Source organism: Corapipo altera, unplaced genomic scaffold (genome assembly GCF_003945725.1).
Source record: "Corapipo altera isolate COAL_440 unplaced genomic scaffold, ASM394572v1 1b, whole genome shotgun sequence".
In the NCBI taxonomy this organism is placed as follows: domain Eukaryota; kingdom Metazoa; phylum Chordata; class Aves; order Passeriformes; family Pipridae; genus Corapipo; species Corapipo altera.
Window position 1 is genome coordinate 10,040,379 of NW_020884881.1, and position 22,222 is coordinate 10,062,600.

The window sequence follows — 22,222 nt, forward strand, 5'->3', positions numbered from 1 at the left end:
ATGAAATCTCCATGTTTATCTTATTTTTTTTTTAGAATATTATTTATATAGTTGAAATAATGGGCAAATGGTTGCCAATATTTAAAGAAGGAAATTTGAGGGGGGAAATGTATAAAAAAATCTGTTAGTTTGGCTTCGAATTGTTCTTAGGTTAAGTATGTCTTGTACTACTTGCCTACTGTTCTTTTACTCAGAGGTCCTTGTAGCTCATTGTGGAGGTGATACCTGAAGGAAAACGGATTATAATTGAACAATGAAATTAACAAGTGGATCTAATTGCAGTGGTGGTATGATAGATAAGCCATTTATTGGTTGAAGATGAAAGAAAGCATATCAGCTCTTCACAGCTGTGGCAAAACTTCATTATTGGCTGACATGGCACAGGATCATGTTTTGAAGCTAGAAAGAGGGCCAGGAACTCCCAGCCTGGAACCCACAACTGTGGGATTCAAAGAAGAGTCTGATTTTTCCTTTGAAAAGGAGGGTATTTCAATACTTCTTATTTTGAGGCAAGACATAAACCTTTTGACGTAGTTTCAGATTCCAAATGCATGCCGTGGGCTGTCTATAGTTATGCATCACAGATCACTCACCAATGAGTTTCTTCCACATTTGTCTTCTCAAATGGGAACTCAAGTGGCCAAGTTGGTTCTGAGTTCATAATCACCTTAAATGCTTTGACATGGAGCCACACACCAAAGGAGCAAGAGTCTGAAGTGAGTGACTCTTGAACTCTTTAGAAAGGAAGGATAGGAGGAGACATGAAGAGAAGTACCAGTCTAAAAAAGGGAAGAGAGTAATAGAAATCCTGCATTTTATTTTTTACAATATTTTTATTTTTGTAATGTACATGCTAACTGAAACGAAAACATGCATACATTGACTTCTTATGTTTCATGAGGAGTTGTGGGTATAGATCTTTACAAAAAAGGGACTATATAATTATATCAGACAGAGAACATGAGTATACAAGGGTATACATGTTGTTCTGCCTGGATTTGTGCTCCTTATCACTACTGGGGCTGATGGTAATTCTTTTATGTATTGTAGCTGCACGGGAAAACTTAAATTGGGTATCAATATTCATGGTTTTTTACCTAATTTTGAACAAGTTGGCCTGAATGTTTGTGCATTCATGCCATGTGAACTACATGCTGATAAGCGGCGCTTTGCAATTTTGCAGTGGTTTGCACATGCCTTGTGATCTGAGCTATTTTCCTTTTGAAGAATGACAGCTGATGTGCACCCTGTCATGTTGTCCCTCCATGGGACAGGTGAGCTGCTGGCCTCCTGTCACTCAGCTTCAGAAACTAGGGCTTTTGCAGAAGGTTTTCTGTTGCAGCAGCGATACTGTGGGTAGGCTATTCCTGTTACAGAAGATGATTCTTTAGCCAAAAGTGCGCAAATCTCCATGCAATACTACTTTTTTTTTTATTTTACTAAACTAAGAGAATGTGTTTTCTTGGTGACAGTCTTTTTCATGTTTACTCTGCAGTGCCTGCAGCTCAGGCAAATGTATGGAGCCAGCCTTCTACATCCTGGAGAGAAATTAAGGTATAAATGTCAAGCAACTGGCAAGTCCTGGGTTGGGCACCCTGCATTCAGCTCTGTGATGAGCTCGCTGCAATGTGGCTGTTGGGAGAGATGTGGTGTAGTCTGAGTCCATGTAAGTTGCAATCACTGCAAAGTAGATGAATCCCTCAAATATTTTATCTCCCAGCTCCTTTTATCTATTTCAGCTCTAAGCTTGTAACTCCTGGAAATCTTTAGTGTAAATATCTGTGACCATATGGGTCCCAAAGATGAGTCAAATGTTAAACATAAACAGCTTGTGAAGCTGTTCTGTCCATTAGAAAAGCCACAACTGTTCACAAAGTGCATCATCCACCTGCTCTGACTGATACTACTTACAGGATAGTGTCTTCTGAATGCGCTTGTATTTATCACTCATGATGCAGACCATATTAACACTTTCTACCATAAATGTAACTGCCTTGCATTCACAACTTCCTTTGGAAGCTTCTCATTTGGAGTCCTCACCCTTTGGCCAGAACTTTAATTTTATGTCATTAAGACATTACAGTTCAGAATGTTAAATCATGTAATTGTACAACACATCAAGGTTTATGCCTGATGTTGATGGCTCACTCAAAATGGTGTTGAGGAAGCTTAAAGCTAAGTTGAATTCTAACTATATTTGTTATCACCCTGCATGCCGTTAGTTTAATGACATACAAGCCTTTAAGTCATAACCATTAGTTCCTATAAATTGAAGAAAACCATGCAATAATGTTCTCTCTCCTCCTTTTGCTAATGACATAAAGATAATGGGAAAGTCTTTTTATAAACACATTTTTTTTGTTCAAAAGGCAGTTTTTAAAAGGAAAAAGTAATGGATTATTGTGTAAAATTTGCATGATTGGGAAACTGCTTTAAATAGACTATAACCTGAAGAAAGTCTGTCAAACTTGAGTTATATTTCTCAGATGTGAAAGCTGCATGGTAGTTTATCCTCACACCGAAGAAATTAAGAAATGAGTAAGCACTATTTTTATCATGTAGTGAAAAAAGCAAACTTTCATTTATAGTGAAAATACAGCCATCTTTTGCCATGACTAATTTTAACAGTCAAATTCCTTACTTACAAGCATTCATGAACCTAGGTAAATATACAGAACTGTGGGCATTAAAAGCACAGAGCAGGTGGACAATTTGGCATGGTAAGTGTACAGAGAAGCACAGCTTTTTCTTTTTCAGGCATCTTCTCACATTTTTACCACCCTGTAGTTTTCCATATACATTTAACTGTTTCTTTGCCACCAATGCTCAGAAACAGGTACTTGCTCAGCGGCCACAGACTCTCATTAATAAGCCTGTGGGAGGTGATTTTCATCAAAGTCTCCCGACAGAACTATTACATGATTAAGAAAACAACTACCCAGACGTCTGATCTAATAATTTCTTGTCCTTGAAGTTTTTTTCCACGTAAATGAACACTGTTGTGACTCTCAGACTTAATTTGTATCTTACCCCTACTGAGCTATTGCATAATGTCATCTACATGCACAGGGCCAAGTCTCAGCAGCACAGGATGAGCTGATAGGGCAAGTAGAGGTTCCTTTCAGGTACAGTGTTGAATGCTCTCCAGGTGCATTCTCCTGTAAAGCCGTGATGGAGCCATGACTTCCCCTTAAGGGGACACTTTAGTTATCACTGGCCACAGGATGTCCATACCAACATCACCATGAAGAGGAAGGAGTCACTGGGATCCCAGCCAGTGGACATCCATGACTATCCAACCATAGTTTTTGAGCCTGGAAGGCACCAGCAGCACAGGGATTCTTCCCTGAGAAAGGGAAGTTCCTCATCCATATATGCTAATCCAGAAACAGAAGACAGCATAAACCTGAAGGCAGTTCTCAGGCAGATGAGGAGGGGGAAGAAAGGATAGGAGCATGTCTAATATCCATGGCTACTTGTTATAAGGACTTTGACTTCACATTGTAAGAGCGGCTTGGAAAGCTGAGGCAAGTATTGCTTATATCCTTAGTCTTCTTGTCTATATGGAAGGTGTGCTAGTGATATTTGCATTTGGCAGTACTTTGGCATCTTGACTATTTCCAAGAGATGCATGGCTACTCTGCATGTAGACTAATACTGATGAGTAGTTCTCCACTATCTCTTAACCTGCAAGGGGACACAGGGACGCAGTTTATGGGGTAAGTGCCAAAGCCCTCATGTGTGTTCAGGGCTGGGGCTCTGCCTGGCGGCAGAGGGGAAAATCCTGGGGGGCTGCAAGGGGATTTAGACTTGCCCTGTTGTTGCTTAGCAGAAGCTTTCCATGAAAGAGGGAGGAAAATGTCTTTTTTAGAAGTCAAATTCACTCTTTTTCTTTTAATTTGAAAGACAATTTAAAAAGTGGTGATCATTAGGCTCAACTGTGAAGGGAAAAGTGGTGTAGGTCCCTTTTTGTTGACTTCTGATTTGTCTTGAACCCAGTGGTGTGGTATGTTTCTGTGTTTAATCCAAGGAATTTGAGCTGCTGAATGATTTTTTCTGACATGCTGCGGACCAAATGTTCTGGCAAGGCCCTGTGCCAGCGATGTGAGAGGTGATGAGGCTCCAGAAGCTGTTTTTTCTCACAAGTTGCCAAAAGAGATGAGTTTCTTTGATACAAGTAGTTGTTCTGTACATGAGCTCTGTATGGCGTAGACAAATCAGACGCAAAGGCGATGCCAAAAGTACTTGTAGTGTAGCTGTGAATGTTCTTCTGGTAAGTATTTTAATTTTCAAGTGCAGATGAATATTACCCTTACAGAAGGGCCACAGGGACAGTCCTTGAAACTGATGCCCTCAGAACAGATGTAAATATGCAATTGCAAGTGACTGTCCTAAACCCACAACATTAGTATGCTCCACAAAGGTCTGGAATAGTGCATGAAGTTCAATCTTCAAGTCCATATATTTTTGGGCTGAGGGTGCTGACTGGAATCCAGCAAGCAGGGCCCTCTGTGCTGGTGCTGTCAGGTATTCAGATAATGGTCCTTCTGGAGCAGGACTGAGACCAGCTATTTTTGTATGACACAGGCTGCCAAACAGCTTCTGATTTCTAATCTGGTGGTGAAAGGCTCCTAATATCTCTGCTATTATTAGAAGCAACCTACAAAATTACAAAGGTGGTGGATGAGTTGAATGCAGAATCCTGCACTTGGAGACAGTCAGTGAAACTAGCAGGGGATCAATTTGAAACAGATAAAAGAAAGTACTTCTTTAGCAGTCAGTAGTGAGCTTCAGCCACGCAGTGCTGGAGAAGCCGACAATATCAGCAGGTTTAGAAGGGATTAGACAGATCCAGGGACAACAGGCCCATTAAAAAGACAAGGCAGGGATGTGGCCTCTGTGGTATCTATCACATCAGATACTCAGCTGGGATGCTGGGGAAACACAAGGGGAAGGGGCTGCAGAAATAAACCAAGCTTGCACACCTCAAAAAACATCTCTCCTCACAACTGCGTGATAAACTACTGGTCCAAGCCAGTTTCATGTTTTTAATCTAGAAATGCGTTCTATCCCCAATGCACTGTATGAATATTCAGTCACTACACCATCCTAGATTCCCATGAGCTGACTAATGAGCTCAAAGCAATACAATCAAACAAGAACTAGGAATCTTCTTCATTCCTGGCTCTGATCCTTAGTCCACTGGTGCTTTGCATTATAGGCAGTTCCACTACACATCTCATTGCCAGTCCCCAGCACTCTGCCATTACTATATACTATGCTAACAAACATGCTATATCACAGACATTCATATTACAATGCAAAATCCTAAAGGAACCAAATGAACAAATCTTGCATGGGATACAGAAAAAGATGGAGACAGTGAAACGTAAATGGTAATGAAATACTGTAAAAGTGAGTAACACAATAACATCCCATCTGTAGCTCTAAAAGCTAAGTCATGCATAGTGCAGCAATCATGGCAATTTCAAGCTTTCTTAGATTTTTGGAGGCTGAAACCCAAAACTTCCTCTTGCCTCTTGCATTTGTTCTTTCCCAGCAATGTAGGAAGTAAGCCAGCATGCCAACTTTTAAGCATAAAATAAAATGAAACTGATTATTGTTTTTAAGCAATTGCCCTCAAGGCCACCCAACAATAGTGTTTCTAAAGCAGTCCTACCTTTGTTTTCCAACTTGAGCTCCTCTGCTAGCAAGCTGTCTTGTCTGTTTCCAAGCACAAATGCCAGAAATGAGAGGATCAGGGCATCCAAGATTCCAATAATTGCCAGGATATATGCCCAGCGGACTGAACAAGCCCCCAGCGTGTACTTGTCTGTCTTTTCACCACACATCCGTTTTACCTCATCTGAATCCCAGCCATCAGGAAAAATCATACAACCCAGGACGAGACAGGCAGCTTGGAGAAAAAAGAAAAGGAGAACAATGGGATAATGAGACGAAACTTTCATTTTGATGAGAACCTACACAGTTATCATTAAAGCAATGCACTTTTTCATTCTGAGCTTCAAAGCCAGGCTACTGAAAAACAAGTCACAGAATTACATGCTGTGATTAAGTATTTAATACAAAAACCTGAGATACAGTATCAATTGCACACCTTGCTTAAAAAAACCTGTTACATCCTAAGTCCCTGGTTAGATTTTGTATCACTACAATCACATTTTCCTGGTGAGATCGATTTCTTCATTTTAATATGAAAGGGTCACACAAAAACAAAAGGGTAAAATGATTAATAACCTGGATAGTCAAAGGAAACACTGGGTTACTGTCAAGGGGTCAAACAAACCAATCAGGTTAAAACAGAGGAAAAAAAACTACCTATAATTTCTCATAATCTAAGTGCTCGTAACACACATAGGTAATAGAAAGGGATTTTTTTTGTCAGTTGGCAGTACCCCTTTAAGTGAAATATGTTTTATGCATAAAAATTATACTCCTCAAAACACAACTAATGACATTGTTCCTCTAGGAAAAATAAGGTATCAACATTGCTGTGAGCTTCTGATCTGGTTTACCTGTGGAGCCAGCCCATGACATCTCAAACACAAAAAAGCGCTGATCCTTTTAACACCAAGAGAAACAAAAAGCCTTTACCTGCATGGAAAGACAGCCAACACTGATCACTAGCTCTGCTGGGCAGGGGCAACTGTACTGTGGCAGGGACAGAGGCCACAGTTGTTTATTACATAGCAGATCAGACATGTTCTTAGTACTTCCTAAAAGTAATTTAACTTTGTTCTTTTCCACCTAAGTAATTAAAAAAACGGACCCTTATCTCAGGAATTCAGTGCACTGCTTTCCAGCTGTGTTCCTCAGATTTCCAATTAACTCATCTTTCCAGAATTCTGTTCCTGCATGCTTTGATATACTTGCTTAACTTTCTGGAGTCATTCTGTTGATTGCAGTTGGACTTTTCTTGGTAATAAGACACACAGGTAAATGGTAACTGGACTAGATTCCTTTGCATAAAGACAGTTATCAAAGAAAGGATATTATTTTCTCCTTTCCCTATACATTTAAGATGCTTTCTACTTGATGACTACTTGGTTAACATCTTCAGATGCACGAATAATACCTTACCTGTAAAGCTCAACATAAGTAAGATTAGTCAACCTTGAGTCTTTATTTGTTGAGGGAATATTTTGCACTGAATGCTTTTAAGAATACAGACTTGCTCAATAATATGAAACATTTATCAGCTACAGGACTGAAAAGACAGGTATGAAATCCACCCACAGATCTATTCTGCATTGCTAGAAATTTTTACATTTAAATCCTTCTAAAGAGGATTAGAAGATTTTTCTCTAGAAGGAAATTACTTTCAGTTTTAAATAAATTTGAAAAATCGAAATAATTGTATGCGATTTCAGTGAAACTGCTTAGACAGTGAAACTGTTTATAACGCAAACATGGGTCCCATTATGTTGTCTAAAATTCCACTGTCTCTAATAGCAATGTGACTGAACTGGAAATATAACAAAAGCTACTACTGTTTTACTAATACATAGTAATAGTGTTCTAATGAATTCAGAAACTTCTGGAATTGAAAACTTCACCAAATGAATGAAAAGACTTAAAAATCATCAGTTCCTACAGAATTTTTTATCTGTATCAGTCTTCTATGTGTGATCTGAATACATCAGATCAGCATCACCCTCCTGAACCTGCAGACAGCCCAGCCTAGGACCTCTGTGGCTGATCAAGAGCTTTCATGAGAAGCAGCAGGGGAAATTGATAAATGACTGACTAGTGTCACTGCCACCATTCAGAACTATTTGGGCAACTGTAAAACTTAGAAGAATCATATCCACATCATTTGCCTTTGGTTGCTTGAGAAAGCTCCCGGCAGGATTATTGTCTGTGTAATGACAGCCCTGGGCTTCCTCCGTTTCTTCCTCTCCTTTGACGATATGGTGACCCACTTAGTAGATGAGTGAAAGGCTGGGAGTGTTGTCTATTTACACTTTACTAAAGCCTTTGACCTTGTTTCCCACAGTATTCTCCTGGAGAAACTGGCTGCTCATGGCTTGGACTGGCATAATTTTCACTGGGTAAAAAATCTGGCTGGATGGTCAAGCACAGAGAGTGGTGGTGAATGGAGTTAAATTCAGGTGGCAGCTGGTGTTTCCCAGGGCACAGTATTGGGGCTGGTCCTGTTCAATATCTTTATCAATGATGTGGGTGAGGAGTTTGAGGGCATCCTCAGTCAGTTCACAGATGATGTGAAGTTAGGCAGGAATGTTGATCTGCTAGAGGGTAGGAAGGCTCTTCAGAGGGATCTGGACAGCCTGGATCAATGGGCTGAGGCCAGTTGTCTGAGGTTCAGCAAGGTGAAGGGATGGGTCCTGCACTTGGGTCACAAGAACCCCATGCAGAGCTGCAGGCTTGGGGCAGAGTGGTCGCAAAGAGGCCCAGTGGAAAATGCCCTGGGGGTGCTGGTCAACAGCCAGCGGAATATGAGGCAGGAATATGTGTCCAGGCAGCCAAGAAGGCCAAAGGTATCCTTGCCTATATCAGCAACAGTGTGCCCAGCAGGACCAGGGCAGTGACTGTTCCCCTGTACTTGGCACTGCTGGAGCCACAACTCAGATCTTGTGTTCAATTTTGGGACTCTCACTCCAAGAAAGACACTGAGGTGCTGGAGTGTGTCCGAGAAAGGCAAAAAAGCTGGTAAGGGGTCTGGAGCACAAGTGTGATGAGGAGCAGCTGAGGTAGCTGGGGTCATTTAGTCTGGAGAAAAGGGGGCTCGGGGGGGACCTTATTGTTATCTACAAAGACCTGAAAGGAGGCTGTAGCCAGGTGGGGGTCAATGTCTCCTCCCAAGTAACAAGCAACAGGATAAGAGGAAAAGGCCTCAAGTTGTACCAGGGGATGTTTAGATTGGATATTAGGAAGAATTTCTTCACCAAAAGGGTTGTGGAAGCATTGGAAGAGGCTGCTGAGGGAAGTGGTGGAGTCACATCCCTGGAGGTATTTAAAAGACATGCAGTTGTGGTGCTTAGGGGCATGGTTTAGTGGTGGACTCAGCAGAGCAGGGTTAATGGTTGGACTCAATGATCTTAGAGGTCTCTTCCAACTTAGATGATTCTATGATTCTATGATTCTTACAAAACATGAGGTAAGAATCATGGAATGGTTTGGATTGGAAGAAACCTTAAAGATCATCTAGTTCCAATCCCTCTGCTGTGGGCAAAGATACCTTTCACTGGATCAGGTTGCTCAGAGCCCCCATCCAATCTGGCCTTAAACACTTCCAGGGATGGAGTATCCACAACTTCTGTGGGCAACCTGTTCCAGTGTCTCATCACCCTAACAGCTGCTTTCTCCTCCATGTTGGAGTCTTGTGGAGCTTTTCAAGCTTTTGAAAAATAATTAACAAACAGTGGTTAATCATACCTTATATATACTTGCTTGTCCTCTTAAAATTTTTTTTCTCATGTGAACAGCTAACAGAAACTGCCACATGGTTTTCCTTTAGGGCTCTGAATGACAAGACAAATTATTCATACTATGAGAGAGAACCCAGGATTTTTACCTCCTGAGATGAAAGGATGCAGATACAACACTTTCAGAGACTGGAAACAGACACTGAACTGTTGTTGGCACTGGCAGACTTGTGACTCTGACCAAACTAATATTATCACAGCCCGTGCTCTGTGCATGAGCTTAAATGGTAATTAGCAAACAAGTAGTTCATGATCCTATGGTTGTGCCAAATACAGTGACAGATTAATATTATATCATTGCATGAAATGAGGTTCTATTTATAAAAAGGCTGACTGTTATGCAGGAAAACAGTGCTGAGAAATTCCCACTGGCAGGACTCCTCTCTCATCTTCATTCTTTTCCTGACAACATACCCAGTCTGCTTGTATGTAGAATACGATGATGGGAAGTTTCCTGATAAAGGAGTCAAAAAAATGGAATGGGAATTATGCTGGCCAGCTCTTTTTTTTCCATACCCACACATGCAAGAGACTTCAAGCCTCTGTGGTTCCAAAACCTGTGAGGTTCTTTGTTTTCTTTTTTTCCCCCCTTAAATAGTATTTACAAAAAGAGTGACCCATTGAACTCCAGTAAACTGAATAGAGTTTTTGCCAGGCATATTGGTGATTAAGACTAGTCTTTCAGGAACTTTTACCCGGGAAAGAAAGAAAGGCTGTATGGAGGTGGTTGAAGACATAGGGTCACATACAGTCCTGAAGGAACTCAGAGGCTGCACATCTATGCAACTGAGATTGATCCGAGTGATATGGACTGCACTGACAAGTGGGATAATAATCCTCTGTGTTTACATTTATGTCATGGCTTGGAGCAAATGTGCAATTTTGAAGCAAATGCCATGATTCTCTCAATTTACTGACTCCATCCACAGAAACAGTTCTGGTGCATGTAAAACAGATTATTTCTGGAGGAGCATAGAAATTCATTTCCAAAAGATCTTCAGTCCTGAATGTGGACCTTAAAATTCTGACTCAATGTGTGGGCTTCATCACCACAAAACCTGTGGCTAAGAGAAAACTCCTGAACTATGCAAAGTGTCCTTAATACCCGAAATAGTTCTTGTGCAATAAAAAGAGGCAAATGTCATATAAGACCTCTTACTTGCTGCTCTATTTGAAGACTGCCAGACACAGTGTCCACCTTTGCAGAGGTTCTTCAGAGAGCTGACAACTGGCTCCCCAAGGAGATGACACAGCCTCTTCTTAATTTGTGCACAAGCAGACTGAAAATTCCTGATGGTACTCATAGAGGGTTTTTAACCACATGACTGCTGTTGGGTATGAGGCAGTCAGTGAGAAAAGTGTAATGAAATTCAAGATTCAAGGGCAGTGTCTTTGGAGAGCTGGAATGATGAAATCCTGTCTGGACTTCAGCACCCTGGGCTCCCATGTGGGACAAGGGAGGTGCCCTGTGGAATTGCTCCAGGACACAGACGTGATGTTCCCCCCCTCACACAAAGGAAGTAGCAAAGGTTTGTGGGTTAATCTTCCTTCAGAAAGCTTCAAACAACATATATAACGGGGGCATATGGTCTAGGAGACAAAACTAGTTCTGATTTGAAGTAAAACCCTGGAGCCCCATGTGATGAGAAAGCGAGAGGCTTCAGTAGTAACTACTTTAATCTACTTATTTCACATCATCTTGGCGATGTAGAGAAACCTGAATATCTCCACAGGACTAAGAACATTTATAGGTGGTGCTAAGGGGGATAAAAAGGAGGACGACTTTCCACTGCATTTCTGTGATAATATAAAAGACTTGATGCAATTATGGCTACTTGACTTATTAGGGTATGGACTTTTTAATGCCAAATCTGACAAGAATATATGCACATACACATATAAAGGGTTATCTATATTTCACATACTGGTTTTAAGAAAAGAGAAAAAGAAGATCAAATATTTGGTGGCTGGACAGTTAAAGAGAAAGCAAATAATATTGTGGAAAGTGGTAGTGAAGTGTTACAGACAGGGAGAGAAGACTCACAATAACCTGGCTGAGTTGACAGATAATAGATGTTTTGATGCCTGCTAGTTATGTTAGACAGCAAAATGGAATAATTTGATCAAGTATTGCACGATGTGAAACTGGATAACAGAAACATAGTTGATTGATAGCTATACTCAAAGAAAAGCACTATAGAGAATGAATTATTCAGAAAGATGGAAACAATTGTGAAAGTAAAGTAATGTTATATGTGACGAATGTGTTAAACTGTAAATATGCAGAAAATAATAGCAAAGATAGTGCAATCTACTTTAGTTAAGATCACTCAGGGGAAGAACTGTAAGAGAAATTTTACTGCACTAGGGGGACCTGCTTTAGACCTCAAGTATTGGATTCGTGTTTGGATAGAGAATTCTTTGATATGGTAGAGACAGAAATTCTGTGTGGGGTTGTATCATCATGGGACCATTTAACTTCCAAGTTTTGATCATTAGCTACAATAATTAAACTTTGAGATTTGTGTAGTTCTATGAATAGTTTAGTTAGTACAACATCTATCTTAGCTTGAGTAGAGTGTTAAGAGCACTGTAGATTTTTATAAGTGTGTGGCAGGTGACTCACAAGGTGCATCCCAGTGACTCCTTGCAAAAGAACAGAACTTCTGGTGTTCCAACCACAGTTATATTCAATAGGTATTTTGTCCAGAAAAAATACAGAAGCTGGGAACAATTAATGGATGTAGGCCTAATCACTATGTGGGCAAAAATCTCTGGAAGTCATGACAACAAATTGCTAACAGCTATAGCAGAAGTAGATGACTAACTGATGAAAAGTGGGTAAACCGAAATAATACACGACAAGAGATAAAAATACTTTACAATGAAGCAGGTATGGGAGGTGGTACAGCTAGAAACCCACAGGAAGGTAAATGTCAAAAGTTACATTTAGGCTGTATCAGCTCCTGTGGTGTCCAATGGCCCTGCAATCTAATGATTTTTTTCTTCTCATTTTTCTGTTTAAAATGTCTAAAATAACATGAGAACTGTGTCACAACCCACTGGAGTTTTTATAACATGTCTTTGTGCCACAGAATGTGTGTTGTGAGCTCTGTGTGTCAGCTGGGGTCCATGCCCAGAGATCACAGGAATGAGAAAGGTGCTTGCAAATCCATGTGCTGAGGGCCACGACCTGAGTGTCAGTCATCATGCAGACAGGTTGTTTGATGCTGAGGGGATATCCAAAAGGCACTTTTCTCACATGCTAGACTTACCACTGAAAGTGTTTATTTTGAATGCTGTCACAGAGGAGTGTTACAGCTAATTTAATGTTAACTTCTCTTTGTAGAACCTGTTCTTCAGCCAAAACATATCAAGTCATAGCACACTGGAATATACTAGATCTAATTAATGAATAAATTCAATACTGTGTAGGCTACAGCAGACAGACCGGAGAATTGCTGCTATCATGAATGGCATAGGCTACACATTGCTTGAGATATATATAGCTGATGTTTCATCCCAAGTTACTGATCCAAACAGCAAAGATATTTTAAACATGGTTTTGGTAAAGAGAAGGAAGAGCTGCAAATAATCCCACTTTCAATGACCATGAGTCAATTCAATTTAAATAAAATGAGAATATGAATAAAAATGTTTCCAAAACTGCATTTTAATGCATATTTCAGAGGGACAAACTTTTTGATAAGCTAAAGAAACTAGCTAACAAGTTAACTAGACTGAAGAGCTTCATACTCACTTGTGGGGCATGCCCTGAATTTCTTTTGGACAAAGAAGTAAATTTTTTGAGGTATCTTGACAGGATGAATAAAATTCCAGGGCTACTTTCAGCTCTATATGAATGACTAGCAAACTCGGTTTCATTATACCCTCAATACCTATCTCCCCAAAAAGCCTTGGAAAAAGGGAAGAAGATGTGAGCAGAGACCTTGGAAATTAGAGAATAATCAGCAAAGAAAGGCACATTCTGAAGGTTAGATAATGCAGGTCTAACAGACAGCTTGCCAAAAGTCAGGCTGTGCTAACTCTTTCATGACAAATTGAAACAAATAGTCAAATAATCTTCAATTAGGTTAACAAAAAAGAAGGAAAGCAGATATGGAGTGGGACTGAGGCTAGGACCTAATTCTATGCCTCATTTTTCAATGACGAGGATGATAGAGAATAGGAAGATGATGTCTGAAGAGATATGGGAACTCCTGCCTCCAAGTCTGTAGCACAGAAAATTATCATAAAGTGCTCAAGCTGGAGGAATGGACCTTCCAAACCCAAGCACTGAAATAACCAACACATTGAACTGCAAAGATGGTAGGAAGGTTTTTAAAATCAAGCCTCCAGTTTGTTTCTGAAGCTACTGCAATTGCAAGCAAATCTAAACCTGCTGGTGAGAGGGGAAGACTGGAAATGCACCAGCCACTGTTTTCAGGATACACATGGCAAAATTCTGAAGGCTTCCAAGGTGGAAATGAGATTCAAAAGCAAGGGATATGAAGATAAAGAGAAAATTTCTACATCTAAGCCTATAGTAGAGTCCATAATAAATACCAGGTTTAGTCTTTTGTTCCTGAAAACTAACAACTTCACAGCTGGTAAGTATTTGTTTGCAAAAAAGGAGGTTAAAACCTTTAAAAAAACACTGGTGTTGCCTAGAAAACAGATCTGCATGCCTTATGGTGCTGGTGCGCTGAAGAATTTTATGATTACTCTGTATAAACACAAGAGAATGGATCCCAGAGAGGGGGAAAAGCTATTTAACTGGAAGGGCAGCCTTGGCATCTGAACAAATGGATATAAACCATCCCGTAATACATTTAGGCTGTAAAGAAGAAGGCAGTTTTGAATTGTCAGGGGAGAGGTTCTGGCACAAACTCAGTAGCTGTAGCCATGCCAAAAAAGTTTTAAGTTGTCCAACTTGATGCTGTTGAATAGTTACTAAAGATGGAGTTTGACAAGTGTATCAAAAAATTATTAGGATGTGTTTCTCTGTGAGGCTAAATTCAACTCCTTTGGGTCTTTAACATATGTGCAAGAACTTAGGGCCCTTACATCAAGTATCTTCAGACACCAGAAACCAGCATATGATCTTTGCAATAGCTGCAGAGTCGGACACATAGACAACACAAACAGCACCCAATTGGGCCCTGGGGCAGGAGTAGCCCGAAGTCAAACTCCAGGCTTCAGCATTATGGCCATTTTGCTGAAAAGCTTCAGATTTATTTTCTTTTGACCATAAATTTAGCAAATCTTTCCACCTGGATAAACCCTGCCCTGTACTGTAGCCAGCAAAGCCCCTTGCTGACTGTTTGTCCTCCTGCAGTTACACTCTGCTTCAGACATCATCTGCTATGATGTCCTTGTTGTGTTCACACTTTCATTTACATGACCATTTAAGGTTATTTGACAGTCATAAAATGGACATTATTGGAAAATGGGTCAACTCACCCATTCAGTACATGAAATAGCACAAGTCAGCACTCAGCAACTGAGACAGTGAATTCAAAGCATTCAGCTAATTGTTATCTGACCTCAACAGAGGTCAGAAACACAAACAATAAAAACAGTTACAAGAGGAAACGAAATAAAAGGAAATGGGATGGAGGGGTAGTTTTCCTAAATGGGCTGAGTTTTCCTCCATCTGCAGGGCTGCCCTCAGCAACCTGGGTGGCAGATGGGCAGCAGTGAAACAGCTGCAATACAAACAGCTCCCAGGCAGATACCTGTGCCTGCTCTTGGTCATTGTCCAGCAGGAGAAATCTCTTGTACAGAAGGTGATTGAAAGATTCAAGAAATTGCTTGGCAGTGGACAAGATCATCAACCACTCGTCAGATTTCTCTACTGTAATCTCTCCACTGAGATGCATGTTCATGGTGTCTGTGACATTCTCTGCCAAAGCATGACTGTGACTCCCAGAATATAATGCATCATGATAAGGAAATGTTATTTAATATTGAAATGAGGAGTATTTTAAGATCAACAGTTTATAGGCATTCAACCCCCTGTTTGGAGGCATGACAGTCACATAGCCTTTGCCCTCACTTGGATCTTCGTGTTCTCCATGTACTTTAGTGGAGAAGGTGAAGTTTCAGAAGGAGTGACTGAAGTCAAGTAGAAAGACCATAAGATGGACAAGGAAGCATTCTATCACGAGCAAGGAAAAAGTGATTGAGTGCCTTGGGGGAGAAAGGGGAAGGCTCTTGTCTTTCTTGTCTTTGGGGAAGCATTAATATTCCGCTAGAAATCAGCTGCAGTTTATTCAATGCCATGCTTTCCTTGACATGCAGGACCTCTACTGTAGTACAGTTCTGAGCCCTGTCCTAAAAAGTAGCTCATCCTTCAAGTATTAAAATCTGTTCAGGTTCACTAGTTTCTTGCAGGGCTGGGAATCCTTCCATGTACTCTGCCAGAGGCCTCCAGCTAGTTCTGTATGGGAAGACCTACCTCCAGACAGGTTGCATTCCCCTTTTTAAAATCAGCAGCCTTTCCAAAGCTAGACTGCATGCAGTTTCCCCTCTCCTCTGAACAAGGACACCCATGCTTGCCGCTCAGAGTGGTTTGTGGGATAGGAAAACAGTGGGACACTGTGCTTGAAGCACCTCTATGCCACAGGCAAGGGGGAGTGGGAAATGCAAAGCTAAAAGCCTGCAAAGGGGAGGATCTGAATATCCAGAGAAGACAGGCAGCTGGAAGGAAGCAACATGGGACAGTCTCCCCTGAAAAGAGAGAGGTGGAAGCAGAAGGAGGCAGACTTGTTATTGAGCTGGAATGCTAAGATTTAACTAAAGTCATTACAATCATTTAAATCTGATTTCGCAAGCAGTGCTAGCCGATATCGCAAATGGGCTGGCACAGAAGCAAGACAAGTTCTGAACAGATGATAAAGGCATCGACTTTTGTATAGTTCCTTTCAATGCCCCTGAGGCACACACATACATCTTTATGCCTGCACAGCTTGTCATGTGCTATTCTTCACTTATCTCTGCTATAGCTCTTCCTGATCCCCTAACAGCTTTGCTCAGAAGAAAAGAGAAATGGACAATAGGCCCCAAGACTGCTCGGCTGCATTGCTTCTTCATTAAAGTTGACATTTGGCAGCAAGACTTTGCTGCCTTTCAGGAGCTGATGTCTCATTGAAGCTAACAGCAGCAGAGGTGTCAGTGGTGGCTATGCCTCCCTCACTGAGCGTCTGAGCTTTGGATGGTGGGAGAGAGCCCTGGGGGCTGAGACCAGTAACACTGGAGATGTTTTTGTCTTTTGCCTTTTTCCTGTTAGAGGGAAGTCTCCTCCTTCACCTACAGCCAAGCCTATGAGATTCTTGAGCCTTCTAAGCTCATTGCTTTTGACATGGCAGACTTGATAAAATTTGAAATATTTGAAAAAATATGGAAGAGCTCATAATCTCTGTGACTACCTCATAATATATCTCTATTGGCAAACACATCTCATCTTCCACTTGCTGTCATGTCTGTCTGATCAATGATGTGTTATATTTTGTTCAGTACAACTGCAATAGTCCTTGCCTCTGTGTTTTGGTAATCCTGATACTCCTACCAATGCCTAACTGGAAGGGGTTAATTTTGGAATTCCACTTCTACAGAAGTATATTTCTGTGCCCGTATCTTTTTTTGAGTCTTGACAATTAACCCCAAGATTTGTGCTATACAGCAGAGTTTACCAGTATAATTATCAGCAAATCCTTGTGTGCATGCACATGAAATTTCAAGTCCTGACTAGGTTTATGATATCAAGATTTAATACATTTTTTAACATTTTGGAAGTCCAGCATGTGTACTATTCTAGTGCTGCAATGCCTCTGAGGTAAAGTAATTCTTAGTACTAACAACACAGCAAATAACCACAGCAAACAAGAGTGCTGATTTTCAGCACTGATGCCCAGAAGTCACAGAAAGTAGGTCTCCCTCCATTTAAAACTTCTGGCATATGCCTATTAATATACCACTGCTGGTGATTTCTGCCTTAGAAATTAAAATGCATGTTCAGACATTGAAAGGACTGGAATAATATAAGGCAAAACAGCAATGCAAGGCAAAGAGAAAAATCTGACAAGGCTAGAGACCCCAATGAGACTGACATGGGCTGTCAGAAAAGCTGGGTGGGTACTTGAAAAGCTGTGTATGAAGCTTGAGGGCTTGCTAGGTGACCTCTGAAACCCAACAAGTGCACACTGCCCACTAGCTCACTAAGAAGAAAGAACCAGGAGATGTGTTCTTTTCAAAGGGAGTAAGCAGACTTTAACCCAACTGGATCCAGAGATGGAGGCACAGGAAAGAGGAGTTTAACTGAGATTGCGATTCCACAGTGGTAATACAAAGTGGTGGGGTTGACAGCTTCTGACCTATTCAAAACAACTGTGTAGGAAGTATACCAAATTTACTTGAGAGTTCATGGAAACTTCTTTGAAAAACTTTAGTTTAGGGAGGCACATCCTTAAATCTGCTGACAAACTCCCTAACCATGAAGAAGAAGACATGGGCATATGGAAAACAGGTTCTGTAATTCTCTCCATAAGTCCAAGTTCAAACTCTGAAGGAAAAGAGAGGTTTGAGTGCTTAGCTCAGGGGAAACATGGGAACTCCAGAAATGCACAGGGAAGTGCATAAGATGCTATGCAATTCCTGAGACATCAAATATAGACTGTAAAATCAAACTTCCTTAGAATCTGTACAGGAGCATTCTATACGGACTCTGTATATTTGGCATAGAAGACAAAATACCATGTCACAATTTGCCTCTCATTAAGGTGAAGAGAAACATAAAAATCTTTGAGAAAAAACCTGCAATTTGTGTAGGACCCTGTGCAGATGGGACTTTGTAGCAACCTGAGACAAGAGAAATTGTCATCTAACAGTGTCAGATGAAAGTAACCTCAGCTGTAGATATACTGATAGATAAGATATATAGGAACTACCTTGATCAGGGAATAACAACGAAATATTTTTATTTGGATTCATTGCTAGTATTATTTTTAACTAGCAAGAAAGTGCTATGTTGAATTATACTAATAATGTAATCGTGGGAACTAGATAATAATTTGAAGTAATTTGTGTATCCAAGAATTATGCTTTCATGTGTTAACTTGTGTACTCCTGAAAACAAATGCATGAATTACTTAAAAGGCACAATTAAGGACTGGTTCTTTGGAGCTCTGTCTTGTGTGCCCTTGGGACTTCTGTGATGTCCCTGTATGAGCCTGGGGGTAGCTTGTTTCTACCTAGCAGGAGCATGATAAGCAGGGCAAATAACTATCCCTCTTTTACCAGTTAAAAAAAAAAAGTAGTCTTTCTGCTTAAACAAACCATTATGCCTGTAATAAAATCCTTGTGGGCAGTCAAAACAAAACACACAGAAATGTAATCATTCCATGAATATAACCAGCTGATTGAATATAATCACCTTGTTCGGACAGTGAGGAGACCTGGCAGATCCTATGCAAAGCCATACTCAGAGCCTCGTGTGGAAAGACCCACTGATGGCCTCACTTACTTGGATTTTGGCTTCTCTCAATACAGATTTGCTGCCCCGAATCCTTTGCCAGCCAGGGATGCCAGCTAATGCCTTTCCTCTTACCCATGTCAAAGTACCTCTCATTTTTTGCAGTACTGAGTGAAACATTTTGTCTGAAATTTTTTTTGCCAATAAAGAGCGCAGCAGGTCAGCGGGAACATTTCAAGCATTCAGGTTGATCATTGTGAACTCTATCGACTGAATACAATCCAAAAGAATTTCTGAGAAAAACTGTAAGTGCTCTGTTTTTATTGAGAATTCCTCAAAAAGAAAGCGCATTTTCATCAGAGGTAGAAGAGATGTAATTTGAGGTTTATCAGCAACTGATTTTTCTTGAGAAGTTTGCCACCATTCTTTCTTATCAAATTCCTACATGCTATTAAAATTATTCTTTTATATTCTAATATACTTTTCTTTATATTTTATTTTGTATTATATTTTTATTTATATCTATTATACTTTTGCTTAACTTCCTGATCCTTCCTGGTCACTCGGTTATTCATATAATGGTTTGTAATTCTGTCATATAGCACACTTTTTCTTGTTCTGTGCATGTTGTCTGATGCAAGGTCTGACTACTTTGTTTTCATATTGACAAGACATACAGTAATTTTCCTTGTAATTTCCCTACACTCCTGTATCTTATCAATCACCCTGTCTTCCAAACTCTTATGTTTGTTTTATTGATTACAGGTTTCTTCCTCACCTTCTCTCATGCCTTTGGTCTCTTTTTAATCTAGATTAGGAAACTAATTAGATTAAGGTTTTCACTGCTCAGACAGTTATCACATCATCTACCATCTGCTGCTCAGGATACTTTTTCTCTCTGCCAACTCTCTTTCCCCACAGCACACAATGGATGGGTTTATACATTGTCTACAGTGCAACAGATTATACCCAAGATTCAACATTTACCTACATATTTGTCTGAATTGAGGAAGTGAAAAAACCTCTCTCTCAGAGATGGTTGCCACTGTTAAATAGTTCTGGGTACCTGTACCTTATATGTGAAGGCAAAGACACCCACGCAGCCTCCAGTATGAATAAATGCCTGTTGAAGACTCAATTAATTTGTGTCTCATGGCTGAAACCCAGCTAAAACACCATGATTCAAACTCAACCAGTAAGAATCCTCTCAAATCCCCTCCCTGTACAGGCACGCTGGTACCAAAACAGCCCTGTCCATTTAATCACAAGACTGGTAAATGAGCTTTCAGCTGTCTGCTGTCCATACAGCTGAAGATGACTGTCCACTATCTCTATAGTGGAAATTTTTCCAGAGGTTTCCCAAGAGAAATGTTGGTATCCTGTGGAACATTGCATAAGTACCTTGGTTGTAATCCAGAACTGCACTAGAGGATAATGAGTGCACCTGTAATGTGCCCTTATGTTGAATTAGGCAGGTAGGAGCACTGGCTGGCTGCAGCTTCCAGGGCTTCCGTGGTTATTGAAGTGAGATCTCCGTCCCTCCAAAGTGGCTGAATGGGGGCATAAAATTGAACAGTTTGAAATTATTTTGGTGTAAACAACTATGCACTGGTGAGGACCCAAGGTCCAAGAGATTTAAAAGGGACTGCAGTGAACAAATCTAGAGTACAGGAAGGCGGGATAAGAGATGGCATCTGATGGTCTTCCCAACTTTGGGGAGCGCTCCTGAGCTCTCATCTCTTCTCAGCCTTCCAGTCTGTTCTTTCATTTTTCTGTTCAAATGTTACCTCTAACTTCTCTGCAAGGATTTGCCCCGTTTCTCAGTCGATTGTTTCCACGTGCTTCCTGCAGTTATTTCTCTGTCTTCTCCAGCCTGCTATCTTCCTCCTTGAACATGCTAGCAACATTTGCAAGCTGATTGCTCCCTTGGTGTTTTCAGTCATTCAGACACATTCCAAATTTCTCTTTCCAGCCAGCTGCAGATGCATATTTTTTCAAACACTCAGATATTCCTGTTGGGACCTGGCTTTAGGTGGCTTTATTTGGGGTTTGCAGGGCTTTAACTGTATCTGAATGGTTTACATGCCTACACGTTTGGAGCCCAGGCCCCTCTGATTACCCTTAATCCGTAATTCATTCATGAAAATCCTCACAAACCAGTAAAAAATATAAGTGCTAAAGACTTCTCTAACAGATTCTGTTGAGATTGCTTTTTTTTTTTCCAAAATACTAGTGCACAAGAGGCACCTCACTGCCTTGCTTACCTTGACGGCAAGAAGGGGTCCCACAGGGACCTACTGGCACTTTTCCGGTGCCAGTAGACAGGAGCGTTGCTCCTGTTGTCACAGCTCTGTCACTTCCAATAATGCATCTAACCTCTACAGAGCAACAGCCCTTTGCTGATACAAAACTTCTTTGTAACAAACTCCATAACACTTGAAGGTAAGGTCTGTAAGCTTCCATTTGAATAAATACCACTGCTGATGCTACATTTTAAAGGAAAATAATTTCTTTAGACAGCAAATGAGTTTATGTTATTTAGGTGCTTACCACTATTAGACCGTTTTAGCTCCTTTGAAAATCAGCTGGAATGGGCAATCTAAGTATCTCTGCTGATCCAGTCCTCCACATATCTGTGTGTGGACAGCCAAGAAAGACACTGTAACCAAAATCTCAAAAGAATATAACAATATAAATCTAGGTGCACTAGGTCATTTTCTCGCTTTATCATTGACCTTGTTCCCATCTCCCCACACCCTGTCCCCAGCAGTAGGCAGCACTGTCTCCCTGGGGCATTCTGCCGGTCTCAGTCTGCAGTTCAGTGGAGGTATCTTTATATTTAGGGAGATTTCATGAATTTTTCCTTCCTCAATTAATTTTCCCATCTGATTCTTGTAAACTTGCAGTGTCCATAATGTCCTGAGGTAGAGTTCCACAGCTTGTTTATCCATTAGATGTCAGGAAAAAAAAAAGAGAAAAAAGTTTCAAAATTTTCACCTGCTAGCTTCTTTTAGTTGTTCCTAATTCCTGCATTGGAAATTATAGTGGACAATATTCTTATATCAGACTTACCCATATACCTCCCACTTTTGTACAGATCCTTCCTCTGTCTCTGGTGTGTCACGGCTTTGCAAGAATGAAGAGTCCTGGCCTCTTCAGTCTGTCTTAGTATGGTAGAGATTTGCTGTCTCTGCTCATCTCTGATGCCCCTGTCTGAGCGTTTTACAGATCTACTCCACCAAATCATAATTTCTGCTTCTAAAACCCATGCTGACTATTTCCA

At 40.6% G+C, this 22,222-nt stretch overlaps 1 protein-coding gene across 5 annotated transcripts in view; it reads right to left on the reverse strand.

The window, feature by feature from the left end:
• The window catches only part of LHFPL3 (LHFPL tetraspan subfamily member 3), a 240,738-nt gene that overhangs the window by 74,160 nt on the left and 144,356 nt on the right, over positions 1-22,222 (reverse strand). For all 5 annotated transcript variants that reach the window (XM_027639909.1, XM_027639911.1, XM_027639910.1 and 2 more), the window contains exon 2: positions 5,681-5,917. In XM_027639909.1, coding sequence (XP_027495710.1) covers positions 5,681-5,917 — 237 coding nt within the window. The remainder of the gene's footprint in view (positions 1-5,680; positions 5,918-22,222) is intronic.